At 44.6% G+C, this 22817-nt stretch overlaps 1 protein-coding gene across 2 annotated transcripts in view; it reads left to right on the top strand.

Moving 5' to 3' along the window:
* The window catches only part of LOC109891523 (rho GTPase-activating protein 39), a 52893-nt gene extending 30503 nt beyond the window's left edge, over positions 1 to 22390 (top strand). Inside the window, exons 3-10 of one of the 2 annotated variants that reach the window (XM_031824965.1) lie at positions 11474 to 12851; positions 15006 to 15651; positions 15868 to 15957; positions 18504 to 18577; positions 18951 to 19150; positions 19931 to 20022; positions 20097 to 20266; positions 20489 to 22390. In XM_031824965.1, the coding sequence (XP_031680825.1) occupies positions 11474 to 12851; positions 15006 to 15651; positions 15868 to 15957; positions 18504 to 18577; positions 18951 to 19150; positions 19931 to 20022; positions 20097 to 20266; positions 20489 to 20683 (2845 nt within the window). In that variant the 3' untranslated portion in view covers positions 20684 to 22390. Of the gene's footprint in view, positions 1 to 11473; positions 12852 to 15005; positions 15676 to 15867; positions 15958 to 18503; positions 18578 to 18950; positions 19151 to 19930; positions 20023 to 20096; positions 20267 to 20488 lie in introns of both variants that reach the window. The other variant, XM_031824964.1, reaches the window with a different exon arrangement.
* The last annotated feature ends 427 nt before the right edge of the window (positions 22391 to 22817 follow it).

Here is a 22817-nt window from a genome sequence, read left to right as displayed (position 1 = left end):
TTGCAAGCCTCCCCCTTTTTCCTCTAAACATAACGATGGTCATTATGGCCAAACAGTTCTATTTTTGTTTCATCAGACCAGAGGACATTTCTCCAAAAAGGTACGATCTTTGTCCCCATGTGCAGTTGCAAACTGTGGTCTGTCTTTTTTATGATGGTTTTGGAGCAGTGGTTTCTTCCTTGTTGAGCTGCCTTTCAGGTTATGTCGATATAGGACTCGTTTTACTGTGGATATAGATGCTTTCGTATCCGTTTCCTCCAGCATCTTCACAAGGTCCTTTGCTGCTGTTCTGGGATTGATTTTCCCTTTTTGCACCAAAGTACGTTCATCTCTAGGAGACAGAACGTGTCTCCTTCCTGAGCGGTATGACAGCTGCATGGTCCCCATGGTGTTTATACTTGCGTACTATTGTTTGTACAGATGAACATGGTACCTTCAGGTGTGGAGGGCTACAATTATTTTTATGAGGTCTTGGCTGATTTCTTTTGATTTTCCCGTGATGCCAAGCAAAGAGGCACTGAGTTTGAAGGTAAGCCTTGAAATATGTCCACAGGTACAACTCCAATTGAATCAAATTATTAGCCTATCAGACGCTTCTAAAGCTATGACATCAATTTCAGGAATTTTCCAAGCTGTTTAAAGGCAGTCAACTTAATGTATGTAAACTTCTGACCAACTGGAATTGTGATAGTGAAATAATCTGTCTGTAAACAATTGTTGGACAAATTACTTGTGTCAAGCACAACCTAACCGACTTGCCAAAACCATAGTTTGTTTACAAGAAATGTATGGAGTGGTTGAAAAACGAGTTTCAATAACTCCAACCTAAGTGTATGTAAACTTCCGATGAAATGTGTTCCCTTAAACCACTTGAGTGTTGCTTTAGCAGTATGCTTAGGGTCATTTTCCTGCTGGAAGGTGAACCTCCATGCCAGTCTCAAATCTCTGGAAGACTGAAACAGGTTTCCCTCAAGAATTTCCCTGTATTTAGCATCATCCATTATTCCTTAAATTCTGACCCGTTTCCCAGTCCCTGTGGATGAAAAATATCCCCACCGCATGATGCTGCCACCACCATGCTTCACTGTGGGGATAGGGTTCTATGGGTGATGAGAGGTGTTGGGTTTGCGCCAGACATAGCATTTTCCTTGATTGGTCAAATGAGACTTAAATTGAGGTTCTGGCAGAGTACCTTCTTCCATATGTTTGACTTTCCCACATGCTTTTTGGCGAACACCAAATGTGTTTGCTTATTTCTTTCTGTAAGCAATGGCTTTTTTCTGGCCACTCTTGCCTAAATCCCAGCTCTGTGGAATGTATGCCTTAAAGTGGTCCAATGGACACATACTCCAATCTCCGCTGTGGAGCTTTGCAGCTCCTTCAGGGTTATCTTTGTTCTCTTTGTTGCCTCTCCGATTGAATGTCTTCCTTGCCTGGTCTGGGAGTTTTGGTGGGCGGCCTACTCTTGGCAGGTTTGTTGTGGTGCTATATTGTTTCCATTTTTTAATAATGGATTTAATGGTGCTCTGTGGAAGTTCAAAGTTTCTGATATATTTTTAGACCCCAACCCTGATCTGTACTTCTCCACAACTTCATCCCTAACCTGTTTGGAGAGCTCCTTGGTCTTCACGGTGCTGCTTGCTTGGTGGTGCCCCTTCCTTAGTGGTGTTGCAGACTCTGGGGCCTTTCAGAAAAGGTGTAAATATACTGAGATCATGTGACACTTAGATTGCACACAGGAGGACTTTTTTAAACCTAATTATGTGACTTCATGAAGGTGTGAATATGCACCACAAAGGGGTGAATACGCACCACTTTTACATTTAATTTAAGTTATTTTATTCATTTCACTTCACCAATTTTGACTTTTGTGTATGTCCATTACATGAAATCCCCCCCCAAAATCCATTCAGATGCAGGTTGTAATGCAACACAATAGGAAAAACACCAAGGGTGATTACTTTGCAAGGCACTGTAGAAGCCTCTTGGACCTAGACTTGGCGCTCTGGTACTACTTGCCGTGCGGTAGCAGAGCGAACAGTCTAGGAGGCTGGAGTCTTTGACAATTTTTATGGCTTTCCTCAGACACTGCCTGGTATAGAGGTATTGGATGGCAGGAAACTTGGCCCCGGTGATCTACTGGGCCGCACGCACTACCCTCTGTAGTGCCTTGCGGTTGAAGGCCGAGCAGTTGCCTTACCAGGCAGTGATGCAACCCTTGCAAAACCTTTTGAGGATCTGAGGACCAATGCCAGATCTTTTCAGTCTCCTGAGGGAGAAAAGGTTTTGTCGTGCCCTCTTCACGATTGTCTTGGTGTGCTTGGACCATGTTAGTTTGTTGCTGATGTGGACTAGAGGTCGACCGATTAATCGGAATGGCCGATTTAATTAGGGCCGATTTCAAGTTTTCATAACAATCGGAAATCTGTATTTTTTTGTTGTTGTTGTTTTACACTGATTTGGCCGATTTTAAAGGATATATATATATATATATATATATATACCTTTTTATTTAACTAGGCAAGTCAGATAACCTCTCTAGGATAGGGGACGCTCGCTTCCCACTTGGCCAAAAACCAGGGAAAATGCAGCGCGGCAAATTCAAATAATTTATATAAAAATCAAACCTTCATTTAAATCACACATGTAAGATACTCAATTAAAGCTACACTCGTTGTGAATCCAGCCAACATGTCAGATTTTTAAAAGGCTTTTCGGCAAAAGCACAAGAAGCTATTAGCTGATGATAGCACAACAGTAAACAAAGAGGATAGCATATTTCAACCCTGCAGGCGCTACACAAAACGCAGAAATAAAATATAAAACATGCCTTACCTTTGACGAGCTTCTTTTGTTGGCACTCCAGTAAATCAAATCAAAGAGGGTATGTCCCATAAACAGCACAATTGGCCCTTTTTGTTTGATTAATTCCGTCCATATATATCCAAAATGTACATTTATTTGACGCGTTTGATCCAGAAAAAAACTGCTTCCAAAATGCGCAACGTCACTACAAAATATTTTAAAAGTTGCCTATAAACTTTGCCAAAATATTTCTAACTACTTTTGTAATACAACTTTAGGTATTTTTAAACGTTAATAATCGATCAAATTGAATACGGGTCTATCTGTTTTCAATAGAGGACGAGAGGAAACTAACGCTACTTTTCATGTCTTGGCCAACTCAACAGTGTTACGCAGTTCCTAGATGGGCTAATTCTTCAATGCACAAATGAATAACCTCAACCAAATTCCAAAGACTGGTGACATCCAGTGGAAGCGGTAGGAACTGAAAACAAGTTCCTATGAAATATCCTTTGCCAATGTGAACAGACAGAGACCTAAAATAAAAGATTCTGAACAGTTAGTCCTCAAGGTTTTGCCTGCTACATATGTTCTGTTATACTCACAGACATGATTCAAACAGTTTTAGAAAAGAGTGTTTTCTATCCAAATCTACTAATAATATGCATATGTTATATTCTTGGCATGAGTAGCAGGAGGTTGAAATTGGGCACGCTATTTATCCAAAAGTGTCGCGGGATCATTTTCGTCAGCAACCGTTGACTAGCATAGTATTACTAAAAATAATATTACTAAAAAATATTCATATTCATGAAATCACAAGTGCAATATAGGAAAACACAGCTTAGCCTTTTGTTAATCCACCTGTCTCAGATTTTGAAATTATACTTTACAGCGGAAGCAATCCAAGCGTTTGTGTAAGTTTATCGATAGCCTAGCATAGCATTATGTACACTTAGGATCAGGAAGCTTGGTCACAAATCAGAAAAGCAATCAAATTAACTGTTTACCTTTGATCTTTGGATGTTTTCACTCACAAGACTCCAAGTTACACAACAAATGTTCCTTTTGTTCCCTAAAGATTATTTTTATACCCATAATACCTCCGTTTGTTTGTCGCGTTATGTTCAGAAATCCACAGGAAAGAGTGGTCACAACAACGCAGACGGAAATTCCAAATAGTCTCCATAATGTCCACAGAAACATGTCAAACGTTTTTTTATAATCATTCCTCAGGTTGTTTTTAAAATATATATTCGATAATATATCAACCGAGTGTGTAGGTTTTTCAATAACACCGGGTGGAACAATGGCCGCTTTAGTCTATAGCTCAAAAACTCACTCTGACAGCGCCCACCTATCCACTTACGCAATGTGATCTTTCACGCTAATTTTTCAAAATAAAAGCCTGAAACTATGTCTAAAGTCTGGTGACACCTTAGGGAAGCCATAGAAAAAGGAATCTGGTTGATATCCCTTTAAATGGAGGATAGGCATGAATAGGAACAGAAGGGTTTCAAAATAAGAGGCACTTCCTGATTGGATTTTCCTCAGGGTTTCGCCTGCAATATCAGTTCTGCTATACTCACAGACAATATTTTGACAGTTTTGGAGACTTTAGTGTTTTCTATCCGAATCTGTCAATTATATGCATATTCTAGCATCTGGTTCTGAGAAATAGGCCGTTTACTAGCTTCAAGAGGTTAAGAACACATTCTTATTTTCAATGACGGCCTAGGAACGTTGGGTTAACTGCCTTGTTCGGGGCAGAACAACATACTTTTACCTTGTCAGCTCGGGGATTCAATCTTGCAACCTTATGGTTAACTAGTCCAACGCTCCAAACACCTGCTTTACATTGCACTCCACGAGGAGCTTGCCTGTTACGCGAATGCAGCTAGCTAGCATTGAACTTATCTTATAAAAAAACAATCAATCAATCCTAATCACTAGTTAACTACACATTGTTGATATTACTAGTTTATCTAGCGTGTCCTGCGTTGCATATAATTGATGCGGTGCGCATTCGTGAAAAAGGACTGTCGTTGCTCCAACGTGTACCTAACCATAAACATCAATGCCTTTCTTAAAATCAATACACAAGTATATATTTTTAAACCTGCATATTTAGCTAAAAGAAATCCAGGTTAGCAGGCAATATTAACCAAGTGAAATTGTATCACTTCTCTTGCATTCATTGCACGCAGAGTCAGGGTATATGCAACAGTTTGGGCCACCTGGCTCGTTGCGAACTAATTTGCCAGAATTTTACGTAATTATGACATAACATTGAAGGTTGTGCAGTGTAACAGGAATATTTAGATTTATGGATGCCACCCGTTAGATAAAATACGGAACGGTTCCGTATTTCACTGAAAGAATAAACGTTTTGTTTTCGAGATGATAGTTTCCGGATTCGACCATATTAATGACATACGGCTCGTATTTCTGTGTGTTATTATGTTAGACTTAATTATATGATTTGATAGAGCAGTCTGACTGAGCAATGGTAGGCACCAGCAGGCTCGTAAGCATTCATTCAGACAGCACTTTCGTGCCTTTTGCCAGAAGCTCTTCGCAATGCTTCAAGCATTGCGCTGTTTATGACTTCAAGCCTATCAACTCCCGAGATTAGGCTGGTGTAACCAATGTGAAATGGCTTGCTACTTAGCGGGGTGCGCACTAATAGCGTTTCAAACGTCACTCGCTCTGAGACTTGGACTAGTTGTTCCCCTTGCTCTGCAAGGGCCGTGGCTTTTGTGGAGCAATGGGTAACGCTGCTTCGAGGGTGGCTGTCAATGTGTTCCTGGTTCGAGCCCAGGTAGGAGCGAGGAGAGGGACGAAAGCTATACTGTTACACTGGTAATACTAAAGTGCCTATAAGAACATCCAATAGTCAAAGGTATATGAAATACACATCGTATAGAGAGAAATAGTCCTATAATAACTACAACCTAAAATTTCTTACCTGGGAATATTGAAGACTCATGTTAAAAGGAACCACCAGCTTTCATATGTTCTCATGTTCTGAGCAAGGAACTTAAATGTTAGCTTTCTTACATGGTACATATTGCACTTTTACTTTCTTTTCCAACACTTTGTTTTTGCATTATTTAAACCAAATTGAACACGTTTCATTATTTATTTGAGGCTAAATTGATTTTATTGATGTATTCTGTTAAGTTAAAATAAGTGTTCATTCAGTATTGTAATTGTAATTATTACAAATAAAATAAATTGGTATCAGGCTTTTTTTGGTCCTCCAATAATTGGTATCGGTATCGGCGTTGAAAAATCATAATCGGTTGACCTCTAATGTGGACGCCAAGGAACCTGAAGCTCTCAACCTGCTCCACTACAGCCCCATCGATGAGAATGGGGGTGTGCTTGGTCCTCCTTTTCCTGTTGTCCACAATTTCCTTTGTCTTGATCACGTTGAGAGAGAGGTGGTTGTCCTTGCACCACACGGTCAGATCTCTGAACTCCTTCCTATAGGCTGTCTCATTGTTGTCGGTGATCGGGCCTTTACCACTGTTGTGTCATCGGCAAACTTAATGATGGTGTTGGAGTTTTCCCTGCAGTCATGAGTGAACAGGGAGTACAGGAGGGGACTGAGCACGCACCCCTGAGGGGCCCTAGTGTTGAGGATCAGCGGATGTGTTGTTACCTATCCTTACCACCTGTGGTCAGCCTGTTAGGAAGTCCAGGATCCAGTTGCAGAGGGAGGTGTTTAGTCCCAGGGTCCTTAGCTTAGTGTTGAGCACTATGGTGTTGAACGCTGTAGTCAATGAATTGCATTCTCACATAGGTGTTCCTTTTGTCCAGGTGTGAAAGGGCAGTGTGGAGTGCAATAGGGATTGCATCATCTGTGGATCTGCTGGTGTGGTATGCAAATTTGAGTGAATCTATGGTTTCTAGGATAATGGTGTTGATGTGAGCCATGACCAGCCTTTCAAAGCACTTCATGGCTACAGACATTTAGGCAGGTTACCTTAGTGTCCTTGGACACAGGGACTTTGGTCTGCTTGAAACATGTTGGTATTACAGACCCAGACAGGGAGAGGTTGAAAATGTCAGTGAAGACACTTGCCAGTTGGTCAGCGCATGCTTGGAGTACACGTCCTGGTAATCTGTCTGTAAATGTTGACCTGTTTAAAGGTCTCACTCCCATTGGCTATGGAGAGCGTGATCACACAGTCATTCTGAACAGCTGATGCTCTCATCCATGTTTCAGTGTTACTTGCCTCAAAGCGAGCATAGAAATTATTTAGCTCATCTGGTAGGCTCGTGTCACTGGGCAGCTCTTGACTGTGCTTCCCTTTGTAGTCTGTAATAGTTCGCAAGCCCTGCCACATCTGATGTGCGTCGAAGCCGGTGTAGTACGATTCGATCTTAGTCCTGTATTGACGCTTTGCCTGTTTGATGGATCGTTGGAGGGCATAGCGGGATTTCTTATTAGCTTCCAGGTTATAGTCCCGCTCCTTGAAAGCGGCAGTGCGAATGTTGCCTGTAATCCATGGCTTCTGGTTGGGGTATGTTATAGATTTTGAAAATGAGTGCTGTTTTTGTCTGAATACCGGTAATGTATTTTTTTATATTCCGTGGCATATAATTTATTTTAAATTTACATTATTTGAAAAGTACCCAACAGCCAATGTGGTCAGTGTGATGAAACACAGGGCTATAACACAGGCTCTTTTTATGATTGTGGTAAAGCGAACATGTTGACAGTGTCAATGAGCCAGTAAGCTCAGCACTGCCATACCGATGTTAGGTAAGTGTTTACATCTGCTTGAGAGAATCTGTAGATAGTCTTTAAATGGGACTCTGCTCCATAGAGGGGCGTTGCCGTGACAATAGCAGAGCCAGGCATTGTCTATAGGCTCCCTGGCCTGGGGCCCTTGAATGAGACCTATGAGGAATGCCAACGTTCCTGCTCATTCTCTGACGGCACTCTCCCACGACAAATCCCCTTCTCGTTCTTTCTCTCGCTCTCTTTCTCTCACTCTCTCTCTTGCTCTCTCTCTCACTTCACCCTATTTTCTAACCACTGCTTTCTTATTCTGTCTCACTGTTTTAGAAGTGAGATCATTCTGGTTGGGTGGTATTTATTATTTTTATTTTACTTAACTAGGCAAGAGGTTGTTGGTGGTAAATTATAGTTGGATTAGGACTGCTACAGTGAGGAAAGCTTATATCAACTGTGGCCATTGGCATGAAGCCAGATGTGATTGGGATAATCATCTATTGCGCACCAACTGTTTGTGCTAACAAACAAAATAATGAGCCGATGCTGGAGGGCTGAACACTAGCCTGGCTGTGCCACCCTGGCTGTGGTGTGACAATGACAAGTGAACAGCAACCACAAAGCCAGATGAAATCCCCAGCTCTGCTCTGTGCTAGGAGCTTGACTCAGCATGTCCAAACTTCCTCTTATCATTCTGTTGTGTTGCTCTGGTTTCACCTCAAAACAACATCCAAGCAGAGGATAGTGTTTCTGTTGTTACTGGTGACATGTTTAAAGAGGACTGACATCATTTAGCGTGTAGCTGGAATTAGCACTCAGGTAGTATGGGGATGTTGAGTGTAATGGCAGGGACTTAGACAATGGTCTTTCATATATGGTTGTTTGTTTGAATTTAATTTAGCAACATGTAAACTCCCTATAAGTGAAGGTCACCCCTCTCATTCGGCCTTACTCCAGCGTGAATGCTAGATTTGTCATTTCCTGTTTGTGTTGTATGGGAGGCTCCAGGGGGCTTCAGCGATAGGAAGTAGAACCCCACCCCCCTCTCTCAAGGTCATCAGTGGTAAACCAGACCACTCATCCCTCTCACCACTGGAGAATGAGAGTAACCTAATGATATGTGTGGGGGTGTACACTCACCGGCCAGTTTTTTAGGTATACCACCCGTTCACGAAAATAGTTTGCTCCTACAGACAGTGAGTCACGTGACCGTGGCTTGCTATAAAAAACAGGCATCGAGACATTCCGTTACTGTTCGATTGAACGTTACAATGGGAATAACGAGTGACCTAAGCAACTTTCATCGTGGTATGATTATCGGTGCCAAGGCGTGCCGGTTCCAGTAACTCAAACGGATGGCCTCCTGGGCTTTTCACGCATGAGTGTCTAGGGTTTCCTGAGAATTGTGCGAATTCAGCGGCAGTTCTTTGGGCGAAAACAGCTTGTTGATGAGGTCGAAGGAAAATGGTAAGAATCGTGCAAGCTAACAAGCAGACCACAAACAGGCAAGAAACGGTGCAGTATAACAGTGGTGTGCAGAATGGCATCTCAGAACACACAACTCATCGGTCCTTGTTAAAAACAGAAAGAAGTGGCTCCAGTGGGCACACGATCACCGACACTGGACAATTGAGGAGTGGAAAAACATTCCCTGGTCATACAAATCCCGGTTCCTGTTGAGTCGTGCTGATGGCAGTCAGGATTGGGGCCGAAAGTAGTAGGAGTCCATGGCCCCATCCTGCCTGGTGTCAACGGTACAGGCTGGTGGTGGTGGTGTAATGGTATGGTGAATGTTTTCCTGGCACACGTTAGGAACCCCTGATACCAATTGAGCAACGTTTCCATGTCACAAAAAATTCAGGTTGTTCTGGAGGCAAATGGGGTCCGACGCGGTACTTGATGGGTGTACCTAATAAACTGGCCATTGAGTGCATGATGCATGTGATCATTTTGCTAGGTTACATGTGGTCTTTGGCCTTTTGCTTAAATTCCTTCTTGTCTCTTTTAATGGTTACTGGAATGTAGCCCATTCTGTGCCATAGTAAACTATTAACTGGCTGTTTTAAAACAGCCAGTTTTATGTTCCTGTATTTTTTTAAAGTCAATTCAAAGGTTAGTACCAACATCAGACCATAATCTTTGATCATAAAAATCTGCTTAACACTGCCTCTGTTGTGGAGGTAACATCACTGACATCACCAGCCCCTGACCATGACGGAAGGAGGACTTCCTGAGTCCCGCATTTCAGAGTTTAGACAGCAGCAGCACGTTTTCAGCTCTCCCACCTCAGTCTGTCACACTGTTGAGAACTGAAGCGGCTCTAACACAGCCGGTTTGAAGTGGCTCCCATCCACTCTGCAGCGCGTGACTAGTCTCCACTCCTCTGGACCCACGTGTGGGGCAGTAAACACTGTTGATTGGTCTTTTGTCGCGTCTGAGCAGGGGGGAGGGAGGTGAGGCCCAGGAATGTTCCCAACACCACAAGGACAGGGCTGGCTGTGCTGGGAGGCTGCCAGGTGGCTTAGGCCCAGCTGTTTATGGGCTGTGGAAGCTATATCTGCTCAACCATTTGAAGAGCCTGTTTACATTCAAATCACTGAGGTGGCGTGACTGTTTGAGGGAAAGAGAGAATGCAGTTCAGTGGTGGGTGGGGGGGGGGGGGGGGGGGGGGAGAAGGAAGTGAGGAAGTTTGCCATTGGCCCGAGAAGCTTGAGCCCCAGGGGAGTTGTTATTGTATTGTTACAAACTACAGAAGGTCTTCTCTGTCGTCTTCCTGCTCCCCAGTAACTCCTGTCCTGAGACTTAGGAGGTATGTGTGCAGTGGGCCAGTCTGTTAGATGTCTGGCTGCAGAAGGATAGAGCCATGCAGGTTTAATAGTATTGATTACAGTGTGTTGTTGGCTATACGGTAGAGAGGGAGGAGGGCAGAAGGTAAGTCTCTGCTTTTCTAATCCTTGGTCTGTAGTGCTAGTACTGTAAAGCATGCTCAACCTTTGATTCTTGAAGTTAGCGGATAACTCTTATGCTGTATGATAGTTGTTTCAGTCACAGTTGGTCAGATGGATAGAATGGTTTATTTGCTGAACCACGGATGGATGGCAATTGGATCTAAGTGAGATATTGAGGAATGAATGAGGCCTGAAGCTTGGGCCACAGGAATTACAGGGTTAGAAAGCTAGAGAGAGGTGTAAACAGATTAATACCAGATTAGTTCCCAGTGCTTGGATTAGCATTCTGACGATGTCTGAAGTTAGCCGCAAGGGAGGAGTGTCAACCTCCAGTCCCTCAGGCCAGATGGAGACTCTACTGTAATTCTGCTCCCCAAGTATGTTCTCAAATACACTCTTCTCTACTACTCTACTCAGTCTGTGAGTGTTTTGGAACTGTGGCAGCTGGGAATTTATATCTTATCGTGTTTTGTCATTTTCTCAAATGTTAACCAAATGTTTCACATATGAGGTGTTTTGAGTCTGTGTAATTGATGGGTCACGACTCTTGGGAGGAGGTACTGTGTTATGGTCCAAAGCAGGAGAATGCTTAACACACTTACAGTACGTAGGAAATGTTTTCCACACCTCTAACCCAGGCAGCAATGGTAATTGTGTATTTTTAGGAGGTTGGTTTGCACAACACACACTGGAGATATTGTCTTATGACTTAGAAGGCAGTATTTTGGAGGGTCAGTGAAATGTCTGGGGAAGAATGCGAGGAATCTGATCTGTCTGAGCTTGGAATTTAAATTTGTGGAGCATTTTTTTGATGGTCACAATTTAGAAGTTACCACAGGCTTGTTGAAGTTCGGGACAATGCTTTGCTTGTTCGGGTGACTGTCATCTGGTGTGTGTGTTTTTTTTAATCTGCAGTTATCTCTTTAAATCCAAGCCCAGATCTCATCCTTCCCTTATTCTCTTTCTATTCCAGAGAGCGCTCTCAGAGATGGCAGCCTTCCCCAGGGTCTAAGGCAGCAATGTTGGTTAAAGTAAACAGTGTCAGTCGGATCCAGCCTGGAGGCCCATCTAGCCCGGACCTGCAGCTCCGCCACCACAACACACACAACAAGTCCAACAGCCACCAGGCCTTCACCCTCCACCCCGTCAGCAGCAAGCCCCCGGGGGCTCACTCCTGCTCCACCCAGGGCTACAAGACCGCACCCTCCGGCAAGATGGCCGCCGACGCCCGGCAGGCCCACCACTTGAGAAAGACCGGCAACGGCAGCTTCTGTCTGGTGTCCTCTGACCCTCCCCAAACTCCCGGCAGTCACAGGTCCCAGCCCAGCACCCCCAGGTCAGTGTCACCACAGTACGCCTCCACACCTCACCTCTACGACGACCCGGGAAAAGAGTGTCCCATCTATGATGAGCCTCCTGTGGACATGGAGGTGGAGGGGGCTCACCTCCATAATGAGCCTGGTGGTCTATCCCGTCTCACCCCCACACACAGCCTGCAAAAGCCCAGGCTCCTCCAGCACCCTGGCTCCTCTCACTCCGAATCCAGGCACAAGAGGAACCCTTCTGCCTCTGACTACAGCCCTGCTGGCCTGGAGTGCATCAAGCACATGGTTGTTGTGGACCCAAAACAGGGCCTCCTCTCCACCTCCCCTGGTCCCACCCGCACCCCCTCCCCCACACCACGATCAGACCCCCTCTTGGCCCAGCCCCAGTCCCAGCCACGGGGGCAGCAGAGGGAGCCAGGGACCCTGGAGAAGAAGCAGACATGGCGAGCCCTGGAGGCCAGTGTGTTGAGGGCAGTGGAGGCTCGTCACAGCAGGCAGAGCAGCCAGGCCTCGCAGGACTTCCCCACACCTCCATGCCCCCAGACCACCGCCACCTACCAGGACTCTGGCTACTCCACTGGCCCCTCTCCGAGCCTGAGGAGGAAGAGCCGGCGGAGGCTGGGGGCCGGAGGCCGGCCTGGCTCAGTGGGCAGCAGCGGAGAGCTGTGTGCCCTTAACGAGAGGCTGATGGCGGAGATGAGAGAGGTGGTGAGCCGCTCCAACACCATGAGGGAGATGAAGGCTGGAGGCCTGGGGGCAGAGATTAGCGAGAGGGGCGCAGTTCCCCGGACACGTTCCCCCGTGGACTCCCTGCAGTGGTATGGAGGAAGGTGTGCGTCACGAGAAGACGTCCCCTCCGCCAGCCGCTCGCTGAGCAGGGCGGGTAATCATGGCAACCCGGCCCTGCCACCCCTGGAGATGCCTGGTAGGCAGAAGAGGACCTATGAGAAGGTGGACACCTTGGAGAAGAGCATCACCAGTCAGGCCGGCCTTTCCTCACCAGACACCCCTGGACCTCCCTCAGAGGTAAGCATACACTCCAGTATTTGTCTCTGTCTGGCTGTGAGAGAGAGGAGAAATATGGGAAGACCTTGGAAGTCCACTCCTGATAAATGGATTAGTTCTAGTTTGTCTGCTTAGTTAACTCTGACTGGTGCCTGTTGTTGTGTGGTCTGTTTATGTATTTTTCTTTGGATTCTGCTTTGTTTTGTCTGGAGGTGGTTACATTGCTGGTGCCTTTCCAGGGCTACTTTTATTGCTAGATTACTTAGGACGTCTCTATGCCAAGTTAAATACATTAACAGAAGTATTTAAATTCATGGTTTTGTGTTTGTCTCCCATTTTCAGAGGTTAAAAAATTCTGAACAGAGTAAAGACAGATTAGGTCATTATGCGTATTATAAAACTGGATAAATGTACTAATGGTATTTTAACTAAGCAGAGTAATTCACACAGATGGGATGGACAAAAGTGATAACTTGCTTGCTGTCAGGAGCTTGAATTATTAGGCTAGTACAGGTGCACATGATTTGTGCAAAGCCTCAGTGCTATGAAACCTACCATTTTATAATCCCAAACCCTTTCAACAATGCACTTACTTCACCCACCCCACTCCATATGTCTTTATGAAGTTTCAGGAATCTAATGAAACTATAGAGCTAATAAGTCTGAGGTTCAGTTGAAATTTAAAATAAGTCCTGAAATCAATAAGACTGGCGATTAGAATCTGACTGAGAGAAACATAAGGTGCCGGGGAAGATGCAACACCTTAAACATTCTAATCAGGAGCGGCAGGCTCAGGGGCCCCACTGGACCAATATATGGCTCAGGCATGGTGCCTGTGAGCTTAGCGCTACCTGTCCCCCTCTGACTGTCCTACACCTGGCCAACGCAGCAGGCCCCTGTCCCTCTGTGCCAGCTCTCTGCCTGGGTATCAGGAGCCTGGGCCAAGCGTGGGAGATCCAGGACATGGCTCCCCCTGGTCAGGAAGGAGGGCCACTGTGGCCCAGATGGCACAAGTTTGGCAGGGAGAGCTGGGTACGGGTGGGGTTCAGAGGCTGGTGCCATGAGGGGTTGGTACTGAAGCAATGGCATTTATACAAATATAGGAAACAATCCCCTAATCCTGTACTGAAATGTTCTACAGACCTGCTGTTATATCATGATACACACAGATTTGCTCGTACAGAATACACACAAACACTATTGGTTGTTGGCTATACCCCATGTGAAGTTTTGGCTACATTGGTCTAGCCTTTCAGAAGCAGAACATTTACTACTTATTTAATTTTTTTAAACAGTGAACCCAGTGGTTTAAAGCCAGCATGGACATGTGATCTGTTTTCAATGTGTAATCTATACAACTCTGAATATTTGATACTGAAATCTGTTTTAGAGACTTGTTTTATTTAACTCTGCTGTTGAATTACCACCATGTCATGGGGCATCTGTAAGCTATCTGTGTATAAGAGAAGAGGAATTATAGAATGTATCATTCATACTGTAAATGTTCCTTTGCCTAGTTAAACTTGCCCGTGGTTCCATTTGATCTCAAACAGTGACCCATACCACTCATTTAACACCATTAAGACCATATGACCATAAAGAAGTGCGGCCAAACCCAAATCCATACGGTCTAGGCACACTTTACTACAATATTACATCATAGTCAAATTAAAGAGATATGCTGAACGTTTTATGTTCAGTTAGTACATTCCTGCTGTGAATTGGCCTGGGTTTCTTGATGTTTCTCTGACTAGAGCTGCATTACTGGTTTGGTTTTTGCTGTGAGGGGCGGTGACTGTGGACAGGGCTCCGTATAGGCAGAAATCCCACTTGGGATCAGATGAAGGATTTGCACATGTAGTCTTAAAGGAGCTGTGGGTCAGGCAGAACAGAGGTAGGGCCTCATGTCACTCTAAGCTCCTCACCTTCTGACGAAAAGGTCCATTTAGATATTGGGGAATTTTTGGTGGACGCGGCTTTAGAAAATGTATTTGCCGGTCCTGCAACAATTCCCCCTCGAGCCCTCGCATTGCAGAGCAAAGGTAAAGCAGCCTCGTCGACACTGAGGAGCCTGCAGCTGTGGACAGCCATGCATACTGCTGCACTGACGCTTTCTCTTTCCCTCTTTCCTCTTTTCTCCTCTGTTTTCCCTCTCTCCCTCTCTCTCCCCTGAAGGTGGGGACCCTGGAACTGAAGGCTCAGTTGGACAGCAGGAAGAAAGGTATGGTGGACGGACGAACAGGCTCACTGGGCCCACATCACCAACGCTCTGTCTCCCATGACAACATAGAGGGAGAAGGAAGAGGAGGAATAGGAGGCTCCTACCACCAGCTCTCTTACGCCACCCTGCGCAAGCCCCCGCCCCCAGACACCTCAGGCATGGCGGACTGGGCCAGCAAGCACCTGAACATGCACACCCAGGGCCTGTTCCGCCGCCGTGTCTCCATCGCCAACATGCTCTCATGGAACCGCGGCTCCATCAAGAAGCCCATGCTGGTGACCAGCGACCGTGCCGTGAGGAAGGAAGCCTGTGAGATGTTCAAGCTGGTCCAGGCCTACATGGGAGACAGACCCTCACGCCTGGACCGTCGCCACGCCGCCCTGCTCATTGTCACCAAGTGCTGGGGCATGCAGGGCCTGAGGGATGAGCTGTATGTGCAGCTGGTGAGGCAGACCACAGGCAACACCAGCCCTAGGAGCCTGGCTGCAGGCTGGGAGCTGATGGCTGTCAGCCTGGCCTTCTTCGCCCCCTCTCCCAAGTTCCGCTGCTACCTGGAGGGATACATCCAGAGGCACACGGATCCGAGCAGTGACAAGAAACGTGAGTCTCAAACTGAGCAACAGGGTGGGTCACCTTTCTCTCTCTTTGTTTTGTCACTGTGTGTCTGTCAGTATCAGCATGATGGGTATAGCTTGATGTGTGTGAGGATTTTGAAGTGTTTTTTTCCCTCTCCTCTTCTCTCCTGTTTGCTCTTCGAGAATGTTATTTGATTTTCTGAATCGGCTTTTAACCTTTGCCTTATTTCCTGGTTTCCAGTGGCTCAGTTCATACTAGACCAGCAGGACATGAAGCTGAAGAAGAACTCAAAGTCCAGAAAGAAACGGAAACAGAACACAGATGAAGAAGGTAGGTCTGAGATCACTTAGGCAGCATTATAAAGATTTGTGTTTAGTGTGGGGTGAGTTTTCCTAAGGAGGACGTCTGTTGGAGAGTGCTGAAGTGAGACCAATCATTTATTTATTATTTTCTCATGGGTAGGAAGTCATTACATATCAAACATGGTTCATATCTCACTGCAGATTTAAGAATTTGGAGAAATGGCCATTTGTTATGATTTGTCACTTGACTACCATGCTAATATGCAGAACTTCCCTGGTAGATGTATTAAATAGTTTTCACAAAATACCACTGGAGGTGGTAAGGGAGCTGAAGGATAAGAATTTCTATAGAAATACAATAGGGGGCCATGTTAGTGTTCCTCTCTGGCAGCCCCACATTGTGATTTAGGTAGCCTACTCACTGCACTGACCCCAATAGACGGATTGCCTGACAAAGGCACGAAAATTATGCGCGCGCATCGCAGGGTAAAAAGGCTGTGTGTTATGATTCTAAACAGCAAGATAGCTGGCAACAATGACAAGAAGCTGTCACGTGGGGAATCGTAGGTGGCTCGTTTCAGTTTGTTGTATTGTTATTGATACCATGTCTTGATTTCACTTGTGTCATGTCTACTAAAATGGTTAAAATTCCCTTGCTAGCTAACAACAACTTCAACCATGTTTGAGAGACACATGCATTTGCAGAATGAGCACTTATGTTTCCAATAAACATTCAAAGAGGAAATATAGTTGACATGTTGTCAACAATCCTTTGATTCTAAGTCAATCCTGTCTGTTTTGCCCCAAACCTGCACACTCATTAGTCTTGTTGCTATAGGGCAACCCACAATATCAGCCGTGATGATGTCATCAGAGAGGAACCTACCCGTCTAAGTGGCAGTGACCACAATGGTGAACCCACACACATTGTTCATCAATGACTGTAACGTCAACCTATTGTACACACTGGACAAAATCAGTGACTCGCAGGCCATGAGGAATGGCTACCCTTCATGGGAGTGACTCACTGTAGAGGTCTTGAGATAGAGGCAGGAATAATGACTTGAGGGAAAGGGCTATTGCATTGCTCACGATGTGGACCCACCAGCCAATCACAAGGGAAAGCCTCTTCATGAACAGCATGATGAGAGCTGCTGTCTGGATAGACAAGCTGAAATGAAGGGTGGTGTTGTGACCACAGCATGGAGCAGCTGTGAGCAGAGTGGTGGGAGGGAGTAGTGTGTGTGGGAACTGGAGGCCTCTTGTCTTTTTTTGAGCCTAGGCTGGTCTGAGGCGGGCCTTGCTTACTTGGGTTTAAAAACTTTGCTGAGGTAGCATCACTAAACTGATACCCCGGGAGAATCTAACAGATATAGGCAGACCGTCTGGACCCAGAAGTTAACAGGTGTCATCATTAGTCTTTGACTTGTGCTCTTAATCCTCTGAGGGGTGATTTCTCATGGGCTCTGGTTCCTTCGTTGTTGTTTTGCCTCATCAAAACAAAATTTTCATTTGGACCACCGCTGGTGTTCAAACCTGCTCTCAGGCTGGGTAAAAAAAAAGTAGTCCAACTCTTGCTTTTCTTCCTCTAATGATTAGCTAATTCAGGGAATCTTGGGAAAAACAGTGTGTTTTCCCTGAGATCAATGGGAAATTATCGTTATGATCTCTGTAATTAGCTGTAATTACAGTCAAACTGGGACAGATTAACGATGGCGGTGTACATGCATGAGTCAGTCACCTGTTTGCTATAAATCCAGGGTCTTTCAGTCTAGAGAACATTCCAGGAAGGATATTTTTCATCGCAGCACAAAATTCTCCATCTGGCCAGGGCTCAGCCACCTGAGAGAGTTCTCTGGGAAGGAAGGGAGATGGTTGAGATCCCATGGGTGTGATAGGGAGGCTCTGGGATGGAAGTGGAGACCTGTTTATGTGTAAATTTGAGTTACCACAGTGACGACGGCCTGTAGTACGGAAATTATGCGGTTCTCTTAGGAAGTGGCTCATAAATTTGGAGCATGATTGTTGAGTGCCTTGTTCCATTACTTTTCGAGGCCCAGTCATGATTATTTAATTCCTCAAATGTATCTTACTTCAGAAAATACACCCAAGTACAGGGAACGAGGCAGACCGCTAGAGTTTGGATCTGTAGGTAGGGGTACTGCTCCCTCCAGTGTACTAAGTGTCTGTCTGATGAATCAGCTGGGACAGGATGTGCTGGCTGGCTGGCTCCATTCTCCCAGCTTTTCTTTCTAAACCAGGACAGTTGAGACGTGTATACTCTGATCCCCTTATGCCAGAATCACACAGCCAGCATCTCTCCAATTACTGCCTTGGAAATATCTGACATCTATGGGAACAAATTGCGTGTGCATTTAGTGAGGAATTGTTCAACCCTTTTATCTGTTGTTTTGGTTGAAAACCAAGGCTCCTTAGAGGATTCACTCACTGAGCAGACGTATCTATGAAGGTGTGACGTGCTGCTATAGTAAGAGCTGTATTTCCCATGGTGTTGGGTTACTGAGTCGCATTCCTCGGTGTTACAGTGGCCCTGTCTTCCTTCTCTCGTCACAGGTCTGCCCATCAGCACGTATGCAAAGTTCTGCTATCGCAAACTACAGAAAGTGGCCATAACTGGAGGCAAAAAGGTGAGTTGAGAAGTGAGCATGGCAAAGGGGCAGGGAATGACAAGGGAAAATAGTATTTGTCACAAAGGTATTTAAAAATGCCCAAATAGAGAAGGCAGTCAAAACACGTCCCTATTTGTTTAATACTCAAAGGGTTCCTAACCAATACAGATGTTGATAAAGATATGAATAATGCTAGAGAGATAAACATGGACATTAGTCAGAAACATATCATGGATAGATTCTTAGTCACAGGGCTTACATACACACAAGACAGTCTATTTCAGATATACTCTTTGATGTTAACAGTCATAGACTAACAGTCATAGACAAAGTCTTACATGAACAGTGTAAAATATAGTCCTAGTCGTCACACTGTGAACCTCCCCTGCAGGGTCTTCGTAAACCAACTCTGGAGGAGATTGACCACAGCAGACGGGCCATCGTGACCCCCTCCCTGTTTGGCAGCTCCTTGGACGAGGTGATGGAGCGCCAGAGTGAACTCTTCCCAGACAGGAAGCTACCCTGGGTACAGGTGCAGCTCTCCCAATACGTCCTGGCACTGGGAGGGGCCCAGACTGAGGGCATCTTCAGGTGAGACGGATGGACAGGGTCAGCAAATCACCTCATTGGACTTGGTGTATTCATCAGTGAGGTGTGGGTTTGTGTTGTGTGTTTAGCAGGGTCGCGGTCATAAAAGGAGATCTAGTGAGGATCTAGACAAATGTATGCCAGCCTTGGTGGGTGGTCTCCTGAAGCAGTACAGTTTAAAGCAAACATTCCCTGTGTACTCTACTGTAAAGAGATGGACAGCAGAGCAAACATTGCATACCACTGCTCAAGAGCCCCTGGAGACCAGCAATGTTTCATTTGATACTTTATAAAAAATGTTTACACTTTTGTTTTTGCATGAAGCCATGGGCTTTCAATCATGTTGTTAGAGCTATTCTCATATATGTGATTTGTGAGTAAGTATTTTTGTTTGGTCTGTATTTCTGTAGATTATTCTATTAGGTTTGAATTTGTTTGGAGGAGTATTTATTCTCAACATAAACGTTATACCCCACCCACTACAATGTTTCATGGGCGATAAGGAGCTTTGGTCTTTTTTTTCTCCTACTCCAGCTAATACAGAACAGGCCTATTCACCATGGTTATTATCATGGTCAGTCCCTAAATCCAAACAAATTCTGCCAATTAACAACATGATACTCCCAGTGCCGTTTGTGTCATGATAACCGTTTCACCATGTTATAATGGGTTTTCAAGCTATGCCACTGAACATACCTGTAGATTGGTAATAGTGGGTGTTATAGTTCCCCCTAGTGGCCATGCAGTGCAACTGAATACTGAATTAGAACGCTTGTTCTGAAGGGTGCCTGGAGATATCGATGAAGTCAACGCATTGAAGCTCCAGGTCGACCAATGGCGGATCCCAGAAAACCTCTCAGACCCCAACGTACCTGGTGAGTTAGTCTGTACCTCTGCTATTATCTGTGCGTGTGTGTGTTAGTGTTAACACTGTCCCCGTCTCCTCTAGCCTCCCTGATGAAGCTATGGTATCGTGAGTTGGAGGAGCCTCTCATCCCCATGGCCTTCTACAAGCAGTGTGTCAGTAACTATGATGACCCTGTGGCAGCCATTACTGTTGTACAATGTCTGCCTGAGCTCAACAGACTGGTGCTGTGCTACTTCATCCACTTCCTGCAGGTAATAACCACGACACAGAACACCACAGCTAATACAATAGTCATACTGACACAACTATTATCGTATTCAACATTGGAGACATGGTCTTTGGTCAGGAAGTTGAAATAGAACAAATCTCTACAAACTCATGAATTTGTCCTTAGTCAATCTGTTTCAAGTTACATACTCTGCCTTCAGTCCCTAATGATTTTTCACCCTTTCTCCCACACTAATTATCCCCAGGTGTTTGCTCAACCTGCTAATGTGTCTGTTACTAAGATGGATGTCAATAACCTTGCCATGGTGATGGCCCCCAACTGCCTCCGCTGCCAGTCTGATGACCCACGAATCATCTTTGAGAACACACGCAAGGAGATGTCTTTCCTGCGCATGCTCATCGTTCACCTGGACACCAGTTTCATTGAGGGCGTTGTGTAGACTGACTCCCTTGACACCACGTGCCCCAGTGTCACTGAGAGATTCGCTTTGCGAAGCCCGCCCCACTCCATTGACCTATCACAAAACACACACACACACACTGGAAATCATACTGTAACAATACCCGAGTTGATCAGTTCTGTCTTCAAAGGCAGGGTCATAAGAAGATAAGAGAGAACCCAGATGTTTCACCACTGAGTACTGTACGTAACACAGTCACTTGACAGTGGACCCATCCTCTGTTCTACTTTCTGACTGCAGAACAATACATCTGTGCCTACTGCATAGGTGACATTGTGTGTGATATGTGATAGAAACCCCACAATTATTGCACACAAAAAGACTACAAATGACTTTACATCATAGGGACCGCTTTTTATTCAGTTCATTTGGATGACTTTGTTTTAACTGCATGTAAAATCAGATTTTCCTCCTACATTTATAACTGAATGTGAAGTGCCATTGTTTCTTTGCTGGATATGGGCTGTGCAGGAGGAGTCTCATATGGTTTGTACAGGATGGACATTGTCATCAGGAAACAGACCCAGGGTCCCCTTCTTATATCTATTTGGCCTCTTGTATGTATGTGTGTCTGAGTTCTAGAGACTCAGCCTCCAGTTCTTATTTACAAATGAGAAAAAATGTCTAATTTAAAAATGAGCGTGCCTGTGATGTTTTTAGTAGTTCTATCAACAAGACTGCATCAGTCTCACTGCTATGTTGGTGATTTTATCTCAAAATAAAAAAAAAGTTATACCACAGCCATTTTGATATAGAGCCACAGTCTATAGTCTGACTACAGTAGAGCCACAGTCTATAGTCTGACTACAGTAGAGCCACAGTCAGAGCGTACATTTCAAAGTACAAACTGGAAGCAATAAGACCATGTGTTTTGGAGCTTGTGTAAAATGCCCGTTTTAGTGGTCTCCTCAACAGTGTGTTGTGCCATAACAACCCTCTGATTTTCAACTGCTGATGGAGGATGTTATAAATGTATTCTGGTACATGTATGTACTGTGTGTATGGGAGATCTATTCGGCAGCAGGTAGCCTAGCAGTTAGAGCGTTGGGCCAGTAACCGGAAAGGTTGCTGGTTGGAATGCCTGAGCTGACTAGGTGAAAAATCTGTTGACGTGCCCTTGAGCAAGGCACTTAATCCTAAATTGCTCCAGGGTTGCCGTACTACTATGGCTGACCTTGTAAAACACTTTTCACTGCATTTATCCAGTGCGTTGCCAAAAATACATGTTTTTTTGTTGTTGCAATACACCAATATTGAAAGAGGCATAAACACATGTGTAAAGTAGTAACACTATCACTTCTTTTCACCATAGATATTTTGGCTCAGGTGTTCTATTAAAACGGGTGTAGTAATAACTTCCCCTGGTAACTGAAGGTCTGAATTTCACATGCATCCAAACTATGATGTACTAAACTGACGATGTAGGTAAGACACTCCCTGGAAGCTTTCCTGTGTAAATAATGCCTGTAAATAGTAACAGTATCTGGTTGTATTTTCAAATGATCCATGATAAAGATGAACCTTTTTGATTTTGTAACTACTCATAGTTTCCCTCCTGCAAGCTTGCCTTTGAAAATAGTACTGATTCAACCACTCATTGTTTGTGTTGTGTATTATGTGAACATACCCTCTGTTATTCTATAAAATGATTGTTCAAGAAAAATAAAGGTTTCATTGTAGACTGGTTATCAGACCTTTACTGGATTAAGTGTATAAAAAAAAATGTATATGTTATTGAGGCTATTAATAGCATTCCCTTTATTAATGTCTTGTCCAAATGTGTTGTACCATCTGAGTATTGTAAAGTAGGCCGACATGGTCCTCAGTTCTTTATGGTTGTCTTGTCATTGTCCTTATCGTCCTGGTAATTAAAACAAATATAGTGGATATTTTTGTACATAAGAATGTAATACAGAAGTTGCAGGAAATTAAATTAACATGATTCGGATTGTTTTTTAGAAAGTGTTGTCTTCTAAATAAAGGAAATATAGCCTATTTCGGAGTAAAATCGAGCACTATTCAAGAAACAATACCCTGCCAGCATTTGCAAGCCAGTAATTAGCTATGTTAGTAATACGATGTAATATAGCCTAGCCTACTATTGATGTCAATT

Source organism: Oncorhynchus kisutch, linkage group LG5, assembly GCF_002021735.2.
Source record: "Oncorhynchus kisutch isolate 150728-3 linkage group LG5, Okis_V2, whole genome shotgun sequence".
Taxonomy (NCBI): domain Eukaryota; kingdom Metazoa; phylum Chordata; class Actinopteri; order Salmoniformes; family Salmonidae; genus Oncorhynchus; species Oncorhynchus kisutch.
This window is presented reverse-complemented; position numbering and strand designations above follow the sequence as displayed.